General features: G+C 39.0%; 1 protein-coding gene across 1 annotated transcript in view; it reads right to left on the bottom strand.

Annotated features, from left to right (window-relative positions):
• The window catches only part of APBA1 (amyloid beta precursor protein binding family A member 1), an 80,680-nt gene that overhangs the window by 34,861 nt on the left and 33,779 nt on the right, over window positions 1-12,040 (bottom strand). Inside the window, exon 2 of the mRNA XM_059493162.1 lies at window positions 6,692-7,896. Within this exon, the coding sequence (XP_059349145.1) occupies window positions 6,692-7,843 (1,152 nt within the window). The 5' untranslated portion in view covers window positions 7,844-7,896. The remainder of the gene's footprint in view (window positions 1-6,691; window positions 7,897-12,040) is intronic.

The raw sequence follows: 12,040 nt of genomic DNA, 5'->3' as shown, positions 1-12,040 counted from the left end.
ACACAAGTATAGTCAGACGCATTCTATCATAAGAACTGCCTTTATCAGGACAACTATGGCAGTAAATCTCCCAGGTTTTAGGCCAACTATGTGACAGCAGTGTCCTCTGTCATTTGTACAGCTCAAATTCCGTTCACTAAAATACAGACTGAGACCATAGGTTTTAGTAGCCATAAATATCTGTAAAAAATGAAGCTAAAAGCTAATGATTATTAGTTGTCTTTGTTGAAAATTTGTTTTAAGTACACTGCTAAAAATGGTGGGCTTGATAAAAATGATACCAACTTAGCACTTCAAGCATACCTGCAAGATGTGGCATAATCTATGCAATTCAATTTATAATTCTGACCTGGGGATTTAACTTTGTACTGTAGTTCTGGTATAACTGCCTCTGCACATACCCCATGCACTTACTCATCAGTTTACTGTGTGGTCCAGGACCTGCCCCCTATCAGTCTCTGCATACAAGACAGGAAAGATGACCTGAGACAAGGTTACTGGCTGAACCGCTCCTTCAGAACAACACATCTGATTAACTATTATAGGACCTCTCCATGGAAGAATTTCAGACAGCCTAAAGAGATTCCCCAAAAGGCTCCTCCTGCGCCCAAGACAACTGATAAGCACCATCTGTCATTTTAACTACCAGCCTGGGTAGTTACAATCTGAACTGAGGGGCTCTGACAACAGGCAACTGTGGGTCAGGACTTGGATCACACAGCTGACTCATGCAGTTGCTGCCACAGAAATGACCAATTTGCTTATGGGTAAGACACTTGCTGGTAATCATGAGAAATTATTCCTGCCTATGCAGATAACATCACGTACTACAGTCTTATTACACATTTAACGAAGGAGATGTTTTGTATGTAGCTTAAGGTAAACCACAGCAATAGATCAGACATGCTGGAGTGATGACACAGGATCACAGACCAACAAATGCAGTTTGGGAAGTCTTGGTTTGTGGAATTTTCCCTTATCCAGGTGATGATGTCCTGCAAAGACAGAGCCTCCTGTCACTTACCATCATCTGGACAATGAAAAACAATCCCATTTGAGAGATCAAACTCAGTGCTGGTTGCCTCTCTGGGTATAGATTTCCTTAGCCATAGTTTCACTTCAACTTCCCATGCAGTTTTATGTGTCAGTCTGAAAAAAAATGACTGTGGATTTTTTCTGCGTGTTCAGAAGATTTTAACTACAGCAAGGGCTGTTTTAGTTTTCAACAGCACAGAAAAATCAAGTTACTTTCATCTTTCAATAATTTAAAAATGTAATCAAACAAAACAATATTCAAGGGGTTATGTATCCAGTTCTCACCATAATTTAAAAGCCAGTAATTCATCTGGCAGTGTTTGCCTTCAAGCAGACTAATTGCTAAATTTAAGCTTTCTTCTGTGTGATTGATAATGCTCTGTGTTTTACTTTGCTTTGGTTCTTTACTGATTTTTGGTTGCGGCATTTGGGGCTTTTTTCTCTGCATAAACTTAAGTCTGGGTCTCTCATAAATGATGGAAAGGTGACCTATAGTTTGAGCACCCAACCAACAGTTTTAAAAGACCTACTCAGAAAAAACTCAACAATATACTGTCAATAAAAATTCATCTTCATTTCAATTCTTTCCTTTCTCTCTTTTTTCCCCTTAGTTCATTTATTACTGAAGCCTGCTTAATTATTTAAGACTTCTCCATTGCCTTTTAATAATACATTACTCCTGCTGTGAAAGAAGTGAAGCAAATTCATCTCCATGAAAACACAGAGGTATCAAAATTGAGAAAATCCTGCAAATGAGAATGCAAGAATTAAAATAAAATATACATAACCAAAAACAACAGAGAAGCAAAACAATGCAGCTCAGTTCTGTTCCACCTGGCAGACTCGTCTTCAGCTCTGAATTTCTACTTCACAAATCTAAACAACCCACATACGTGATTTTACTTTGTATTAGGGTTTATTCTAACATCCCACCACCTCAAATGTCTGCAGAGGAACAGAGATTATAAACACCAGTGACTGGGTTTTGCTTGCAAAACCAAAGTCTTGTCAGAAACAAATCATGTCCTGGACATAAATAAAACTTGGTTTTCAGATCTATTACCCCATCAATAACTGAACAGAGCTCAGAAAAAAGTCATGGTAATTGGTCCTGAAATGGACGATTTCTACCTCCAAGCCACTGTTTTCTTCTGATTATGGCAGAGTTAAAGCAGTCAGCCTGCTTCCACTCTGTTTAATTCACAGCTCAAAAAATGCTGCTTGACTTTTTGAGCCTTTCAATGCTTTTCTCAGTACGTTTTTGTGCTTCCCCAACTAAGTAAGCAACTCTTCTCAAAGCTCTGCAACAAAGATACTCTCTTCCCCATATACTTTAAATACCAAAATATTTAATCATATTTTGAATTATCTACTCCACAAAACTGTAATCCTTTCCACTTGAACATGTGGATGAACATTTATCCTTCAATCCAGATCCATGGTCTGGATTTCTATTTAGACTTTGAAACACCACAATTTCTGCAGTTAGCTAGGCACATTCACAGCAGGTTTCCAGTGGAGAATCTGACAAGAATGGTGAGCAAGACCTTGTTCAGCCTGGAAAAGAGAAGGCCTTGTGTGACCTAACTGCAGCCTTCCAGTGTCTGAAGGGTGCCTAAATGAAAGCTGGAGAGAGATTGCATGAAAGAACATGTAGCGACAGGGCACAGGGGAATGAATGGCTTTAAACTGAAAGAGAACAGGTAGAGATTAGATACTAGGAAAAAATTCTTTTCTGTGAAGATGGTAAGGCACTGGAACAGGTTGCTCACAGAAGATGTGGCTTCTTCATCCCTGGAAGTGTTCAAGGCCAGCCTGGATGGGGCTGTGAACAACCTGGTCTAGTGGGAGGTTGGAACTAGATGATCTTTAAAATCCCTTCCGAAACAAACTATCCTATGATTTAATGATTTTTTGAGTGAACAAAATCTCTCAATTTCACATTCATAAAACACAATCTTGTTCCACAAGAATCAACAATGCAGTTCCACAGCCTTTTCCATCATGGGTCACTTTCCTGATGCCACACTTCTTGCAGCTGTGCAGCTCTAACTGCTATTGTATTTGAAACAGAGATCTTCATATCCAAATGATGGTCTGCTTTGGTTTAAAAGGTTTCTGATAAACAGACTTGGGAAATATATGCCAATTGTACAGATGTCATTTGTGTGGCAAATGTTAAAAAATACTCTTGCTGTCTTTATTCAAAAGACACTGAGGATTTTTCAGCTTTTATCAAATACACAAGTACACCTTCCCCACAAACTCACTGTCCAGACCACCTCTGATTCAAGTGAAAGTGTGCATCATTAAACCAAGGCGCACAAGGTACACGGCAGCTAATATTCTCCATTGTTAAATATTAAACAGGTATCTCTTTAAACTATTTATTTATTCACAGAAGTCCGCTCCCTGCCTCCTACACCACAGGATTACCAGAGTCTATTACAGCAGAATTGTCCATGGGGAGTGAGCAATTTACTTTTCTCATACACCTTACCAAACACTTCTTTTCAGAAGAAATATCCAGGAATGACTGATAATCCTGGTAGATAAACTTGCGAATAAAACTGGAATCAGTACACACATATACAGTGATCTGTAGCCTTCTTACTGTCTCAGTCATTGCGTGTCAGTCCCAAACTATACCTAACTGCAGGCTAGCTAAATACCTCTAAATTGTTAACTTCTTAAAACAGTCTCTGGACACTTCTAAATGGCATCCTACCAAACATTCCACTGTGAATGTATTACCCAAATGCTTAGCACTGGGGAGTAATAGCCACTTTCTTGGGGAAAAAAAGCAAAGGAGGCTGTTGTACTTAATGCGCCTCAACCACAAATCATTCTTCTTGCTTCACTGGTCTCCAGTGGACAGCTTCTAGGTAAATAAAAAGTCACTGTTGTTTGTGTCTAAAGAAGTCTTATGAGTTTCAGTATCACATTATTAAGAAGGCAATATTATTAGAAATATTTTCAGGTAAGTTCTATCTCTGAAAGAAAATTGTTTAACACAATTTGAGGACAGTTTTCAAAGTAGACCTGCAAAATAACTCAAGGTAAAAAAGAACCCAATTTGCATTATGTATCTGTAGCAATTTGATACTTCTAGGGCAAGAAAATGGTGTCTGCCTGGAGGTAAAAACACTCACATTTCCAGGTCTATACTATAAATCAGACTGAAAAACATCTCTGGCATATACTGGTTACACTGAAAAGCCCTCATCTGAGATTCTGCTTTTTTCTTGACGGGGACAGAAGAACAATTTACAGTTAGATGAATGGGCTCCAACTACATTTTTATTACATTGACCACTTATGGTCACTTACTCAACACAAGCTGTTTTTGCCCAATTAACAGCTAAGCAATTCTAGGAATGCTGCCTTAAGAAAAGTAGACAGTTTTTGAGTTGCCATCTAAATTAGAGAATCCAGTAAAACAAATATATATCTCTTCTTCAGAGAAAAACAAAATTCCTACTCAGTCCCAAGTCCCTTCTACAAGTCTGCTCATCAATCTGCTATAGATTTTCTAAATTATTTGTGCCATTTACTTCTTCCTTCCAAGAACACAGATGCTTTGTACATCTACAACCATAATTTCTCTCTTTGATGAGCTATAACAACTGTCATTATAAATCACTGTTTTGATTTCAGCCACCCCTGAAAATTTCAGTCAGGTTCTTATCTGACTTGGTGCAAAAAAATATTGAATGAGGAATCTAATTTTTTGTGCAAAATGGGAAACTCTTTGTATTTCAATACCTAATGCATGCAGAGACCACTAAAAATACCTGTTTTGCTCACTATATGAGCATACCAGGCTGAGTCATATCAACACATCTCAGAAAAGTTCAATTCTGCAAGATGGATTTTAGAGAGCAGGTGAAGCACCTTCAGAAGAACTTGGTGCTCTTGGGATCCACAACCTAATGTCACCAAGATCATCATGGCACTCTGTTATAATTAGTTAGGAAGCAACAGGAAGTCCTTTGATCCTCCAAGCAGTAACAGCATTTTTGGACAATATAGTAAACCAAACGTGTAGAAGAGAGTAATGTGATCTATTTGAAAATATGGACAGAAATAATTTTAGTTTTGTAAACTTCTGAAGTTAAGTCAAAAATAATTCCACACAAAATAATCTGGGAAGATGTTCTTCCCTCACATGACTGCAAATCAACTCTGTAACATACATAATTTTAAAAATATTTTTTTTGCAAATAACTTTTGCAATACAGTTGTCTGTTTGGGCTTTTCTTAAGGTTCAATTAGGTTTCCTATTAAGAAGAAAGAAAAAAGCCCTACAACACCCCCCTCACTGTGTTTCCAACAGTTTTGCAGGAAAAATAAAATCTGGAAGCTGTATGTCTCAATCAGATTACATGTTTTTACAGCATCCCAAACACCATGCTCCAAAAATCTCTTTCAATCTGTAGAGTACCAGCCGTCCTCATTTTGAAGGCAGATAAACAAATCAGAAGCCTGTTATAGTATACCTGGCATGTGATCTTTTTTCACTATCTGAATTCCCTTTGCATTAACTGAGGTGTCTTGAATAGTTCCCATGCATTCCTAGAATGTTACAATAATTCAGTCTAAAATACCAAAATAACATACAATAATTTCTACTTCTGCTGTTCTTCAAAAAAAACCAACCTAAACCAAGCCAAAAAAATCAAAAGAAAAAAGAAAACCTGAAAACAAACAAACAAACAAACAAAACCCCAAAACAAAAACAAACCCAAAAAACTCCAAGCAAACCCAAACAAAAGGTCACAAAACCCATTCCACAGCAATACAGAGGAATGGAGCAATGTTGGCAGGTACTTGCCCTTGAAATAGTAAGATAGGAACATGCAATAGATACTTTTTGGTCAGTAAATTAAGCCTCCCATCTCTTTGTATCAGGCATAAACTTAATCCATTTACCAGTTGTTTATGAGTTTACTATATAAAATAATGCAGAAAACTCATAAAACTTGTAGTAAAAATTAACTTAAAGACAGCTGGAACCCCAACCTGGTAGACAGCCCTAATCCAAGCAAAACCTCACGCCAAAAGCACACAATTTCAGAAATGCTAATGCTTAAATCTGAACTCCCTTCAATACTCAGGTTGCTGTAAATAGCACTTTACAGTGATAATGCAATACACTGAGTTCTAGACACTGCAAGTTGACATGCAAGTTTTCTAGAATATGGATCTGAATTATGATGTCATCAAAAAGAATATTACCAGATTTCTGATAGAACTGTTGGGACTGTTACATGACAGAACATGAAACCTAGAAACTTAAGAGTTAACAAAAGCATACAAAGATAAGACGGTAGAAAACTGCTTGGTTGCTAATCTAAAATATATTATGGCAGTAGAAACATAACAGCATTTGTTTCAAAAAAGACATAAAGAGCTTCATGTGACAAATTCTTACACAGCATACCTGGGGTCAGCAGTGTTGAATAAAAAAAAATCTGGCTACTTGATAATGCACATTTACTCCTCTTATGCTCTCCAGGGTACAAATTTAAAACAAAGCACTTTTTCAAGAATGAGACACAGAACGAAAATATAATGCACCCTCCCTCACTGCCATGCATGTCACAGTTAAAAAATTAGACACATAATCTGAGAAGTGAAAGCTTTGTGTACTCACATCCCCATCTAGTGGCCTCTGGTCGTCAGGATCCCTGGATGGACTGATGTCCTGTCGCATCACCCAGATAGGCTCCTTAGGTTCATCAGGGGTATAAGGAGAACGGATGGTCCTCGTCTTCACTTCCTCAATAGCCTCTTTAATTTCACTGATGGCCAGTGAAATTGCATCTCTTTTTTCCTTGCTGTACCTCTGAACAGATTCTCCCGAGCCAGATGTAACTCGAGAACCAGATGTTAGCTGGCCATTACTTTCATGCCCACCACTAACAAGAGCCTGGCCATGCTCCAAACTCTGCTCTGACTCTGGCATGTCTTCAGCTGCCTTATCTAAGCTCTGGGAGCTCATGCTCTGCTTCACCTCTGCCACAATCTGATCAATGTCCTCCTCTTGTTCGTAACTATCCATTCTTGGGTAGGGTGCAAACTCTGCTTCCTTTTCAGGGCTGTCAGACTCTCCGTCAGACCGTTCATCATAATGGTGAAGGCGGGCACCAAGTGCCTCCTTGCGGTAATTGTCGGCCTCCTCCCTCTCCCGCTCATACTGCTGGATGCCCTCGCTAACATCAAGATCAGGTGTGTCTCCTATTTCCTCATACACATGCTCCTGCAGCCCATAGTCAGCATAAGCCTCGGCATACTGTTCATCCTCTCCTCGGTGGAAGAGGCGATGCGTGTAGACGTAACCCGAGTAGGCTGCATTCATGGCTTCCTCGTGCTCGATGGAATGGAAATGTAAGTGATTGGGCAATGTTCGGTTATGAATGGCCTCACCATGCTCAGCCTCAGCATTCTCCGTGTACTCCTCGGACTCAGGCCTGTACTGCACTGCATATGCACTCTCATCCTCATTTTCCTGCACTCTCTCGACATCATAACTGTCCTCCACCGTGGCTATCACATCCCCTTCTGCAGTATCCGTGTGATTGTGGAAACCACTCTCAGTGCTGGCTGACCGAGCTAACATGCCTTCCTCCTCCTGCCCAGAGAGGCCCACGTGGCTGCTGTTGGTGTGCCTTGGGTAGCGAACAGCATACCTCTGCTCCTCTTCCACCTCTGGGAGCTCCAGGTCAGCTTCCACTGACTCACTCACTGCTCCGTTTGCTGGCTCTCCACTGATCTCCCCCTCAGGTGGTCCAACCAAATGGTTCATGGCAAATTTTGGACAGTAGGTCACTTATTCTGCTGACATTTTGTCTATCACAGCTGGAAAGAAAAAAAATTCTGACATTACTCCCAATAAAAAAAGTGGAGTTAATAAACAGAAACAACAAAATGCATCCTTCCTTCCCAGCAGACAAACATTTGACTAAGCTCTGCAATCAGGTAATAGACAGCACAACAGTATGATCTCCCATGCAAATGATCTCCAACAGCAGCAACCAATAACAACACTCTTGAGGACTGCACTTCCCTCTTCCATGGACAAATTCTTTATGGACGTATCATTTCCAAACAACCCCTTGGAGATACCTGTATGCACTGCAGTAGCATTGCAAAGACGCTGGCCTATGAGAAAAGATAATTTTTGCCAGGAGCTGAAATTTTACCATGGCAGAGATGACAGAAATATTTCACCTTTACTCTAGCACTTTCCCCACAGAACACTAACTTGGAGCAGAGGAAGGCTGCTGCAATGTAAAATAGCAGATTTAGTCCTGTCACAGGAGTCCAAAGTTACTCAGATACATGACCGCTATGCATTCAGGTGAACTAGTCACCCTATGCACATTTTAAAAATCAGTAGAAATTAAAATTCTACTTTCAGGGCACAGTACATCTGAAGCACCTCTTTCTTCTTCCTAAAGAAGAAGAAAAACAGGTGCCTCCTCTTCTTCTTCCTAGATACAATACAGTTATCTTCCTGGAAGCTACCTATAATCAGTTTAAGATGGCTTCCTCCCTAAAACATGGCAAAGACATTTCTAATATTCATAACCATGACTGCATTAAGACTAGTGGGGCATCTCAGCCTTGCCAATTGAGTAAAAATCTCAAAAGGTCATATGGTTACTAGAGAAGTAATAAAATAATGCCAATAATAAAAAATATGCAGGGAACAGAAAAAGGCCCATCTAGCTCAGAAAGTTTTGTTTTTATAAAACAGCTTCAGCTTTTTGGAACCTTGTCCTATGTATTTAAGATGCAGTGTCATAAAGAGGACATGTCAAGTCCTTTTAGCTACCTAAATGAAGCCACATATCCAGAAATAAAACACAGCTCTAGCTTGTGACTTACTGATAAGTACTAAAAGAAAAGGTCCCTATTGGAAGACAGCTAACTTGAAGAATCTATAAAAGCATGTGTCAACTGCCAACTAAAAAAACTAATGTGAATGTGAAATAGAACTTGGATCAAATCTAGTAAACTGAGGCAGGGAGGCTCAGGTGGCACTTTGCAGACTAAATGAGCTCTGTGCAGAAGAGCAGCAGGAGTAACTTCCTGTGATGAGAAAGTAACAGCAATTTCAGTTGCTATCTATTACAGAAGCTGACAGGCAGGCAAGCCAAGGTGTGAGTCACTTACACTAAACTTCCACAGGAAATCCAGAGGGTGCAGCTTCCAGCTCAGTAAATACTCCTTGTTTCTGTTACATCTAATGTTTTAGCCCTTTAAACAAAGGAGTCCTTAAAAAAATTACAGTTGTAAAGTAATAGCTAATAAATCATATTATGTGGACCTATCAGGATGTTGTACACAAACTAATCCCTTTTCAAAATAACTATGCAAAAACCCAGTTTGTTTTTTCCAGCTAATGAAGGTGCGTAAGGTTTCAGTGACAAGATAAAGTCTTTTCCAGCTAAGACTTCCAAGATATTAGGAAAAAATGGGCAGAATACAAGTGTATTATACTAGTGTACACCAGAACTAAACACTCTTCCCCCCACACAGCATACGGTAGGAAAGCAAGAACAACAATATTGGACAGCCTTCCACTTTTAGCCCACTAAAAGGGTGAGGATGCCAAGGTGCAAGAACTCTTTGAAAAGTCCTTCCCAAGGAGCTTAGAGCAGAGGAATACATTTGGTACAGGTAGCTCGGTTTGCACCCAACAGTGTGAGCTGCAGATTGAGCTCTGGGGGGCAGGAGCCTCGGGCAAGGGGCCAGGAAGTGCCAACTCTCTGCAAAACACAGGACACAAAGACGCTGGCACCAGCCAGGTGGATGGACAAGATGGATACTGAGACACAGGCAGAGCCAAAGACTCAGGAGGGGAAGTGAGACTTTGGCACACTTGGGACTGTGAAGGGACAAGAGCCCAGGGGTTCCTTTCTCCAGGCCCCCTCCAGAGCTTGAGCTGTTTTTGTGTAATGGCAACATGAATAAATGCCTTTATGGGAAGAGACATCCAAGCCTCTGCTATGGGAAACCTGGGGTCACCAGCCAGGAAATCTGGGCTGACCCTGTGAGAATGTGCAAGAATCAGGGGGGGACCCATCAGGTCACCACGAAGGGTGATGGCCTCAGTCCCAGCTGTGACAGTCCCTGATGATAGAAGTGTGACTGTCAGAGTCTCATGAATGGTGAGGCTGGGAAGGTTCTTTAATATGGCCTGCTTTCATTTAAGTAAATTATAAAATTTCCACTCTTCTCTACATAGAGAGAATTAGGCTAAAATAGATGGTTGATTAAAAAATCTACCTAAATTTGTTGCATTCAACTAGCCGCTGACTTGTGACTCAGTGTCATTGGTCATCAGCAGAACAAGGATAGTGCTAGCCGAAACAAATCAAGACACAGATAAACACAGGACAATGATCAACTTTCTCAAGTTTTATCACATGTATCCTGATACGTCTTTAACTTAATTGAGTTTTTAGAAAAGAAGGGAAAAAAATCAGCTACATGAAGATTACTCAAGTCAAATAAGGTATCAAGTGCAATAATTTTTATGACAATAAAAGTACTGGTAATTGCTGAAAATAAGATGTCCTGTTTTAGAAGTCTTAATACATGCTTGCAACATATGAGTTTTATGGACGGATGGCATCACTGACATGTCTTAGAGAGATTACAAACCACACAAAATATGGCTAAAAAACACCTGGCAGATCCATCACTTTCCTTTGTCAAAGTTATAGCTCCCAAAGCTCCACGTGTAAAATTTTTCTCATTTAAAGAATTCTCTCAGCTTGATTTCAAATAATGATATCCCAAAACTTTCAAGGTTGCATATTTTGAAGGGAAGAGGAGGAAATGTTAAGCTTTACTAAAAGCTTTTTACTGAAAAACACCCTTCTGCTTGCCTTTCCTCCTATAAATTAAATTCCAGCTTTTAACTTTGAAAACAATAACTTATTATTTATGAAATCTATTAATAACTTATTATTAATACCTTATTAATATTAATTTATATTAATATTATTAATATTATTATAATAATTATAATAATATATTTTAATAATAATTATAATAATGATACTAGCTTATTAATATTAATATTAATGTTAATGTTAATAACTTATTATTATGAAATCTAAAATAATTCTTACTTGTTTCAAAGTAAGTTGACTTAGAAATCTGACCTGAATGAATGGCCTCAGGTCACCTCAGTCTCAGTAACCTTCAACGAAAAGTAAGCTTCCGAGTCAAGAACATTTATTTTATTGTCTAACAATCAGTCTTTACGATAGTGAATTAATGAACACCCATGAAGATTGGAGGTCTTCATAAATACCCTGTTTATACATGGTAGCTGGAAGACTACTAAACTCCACTCATTATTTATTCTTAGCAGCCCCTTCCTCAAACAAATACAAGGCCTGCCTGATCTTTCCCACCAGACAAGCAAAAAGCTCTTTATTTCCTGCAAGCAAACAAAAGTCAATAATCTACATAAAATACCATAGACAGAAGAGAATATAAGCAAGAGAGGTTATCTGACCTTGGAAATATAGACACAGCACTGATCTGAATGATATTATAGTCTCACATTAATTACCCAGAACAGCAGCTGTGCACTGGTAATCAAACATATTTGGGAAAGTGCTCTGTAAGCACTCTTAGCTTTGCACACAGGACTTGATGGATGAATGTGTCTCCACAATAGAGAAATCAGAGGTTGATTACTACTGCAACTAACTCTTTGCTGAAGGTTAAATTACCTTCCTGTCTGTAAAGAAGAAAAAAAAATATATCCATATATATCTTAAGCATCATGAAGTTGAAAGTTTAAGAATTTTTCTCTGCTACTTTAAAACACCATCAAAGGGCAGACTATCATCCTAGAGCAAGAACTCAACACAAGCCAAGTTCTACTCAGGAAAAGATATGCAGTAAGAAAATGTGAAAGTGTGAGTATTCAGATTCCAATTTGGTTTGCTCTTTCTTACCCAAGTCCAGATGAACA

The sequence above is a fragment of the Ammospiza nelsoni genome, chromosome Z (genome assembly GCF_027579445.1).
Source record: "Ammospiza nelsoni isolate bAmmNel1 chromosome Z, bAmmNel1.pri, whole genome shotgun sequence".
Classification (NCBI taxonomy): domain Eukaryota; kingdom Metazoa; phylum Chordata; class Aves; order Passeriformes; family Passerellidae; genus Ammospiza; species Ammospiza nelsoni.
Note: the sequence above shows the minus strand (reverse complement) of the source record. Positions and strands in the feature narration are given on the sequence as shown.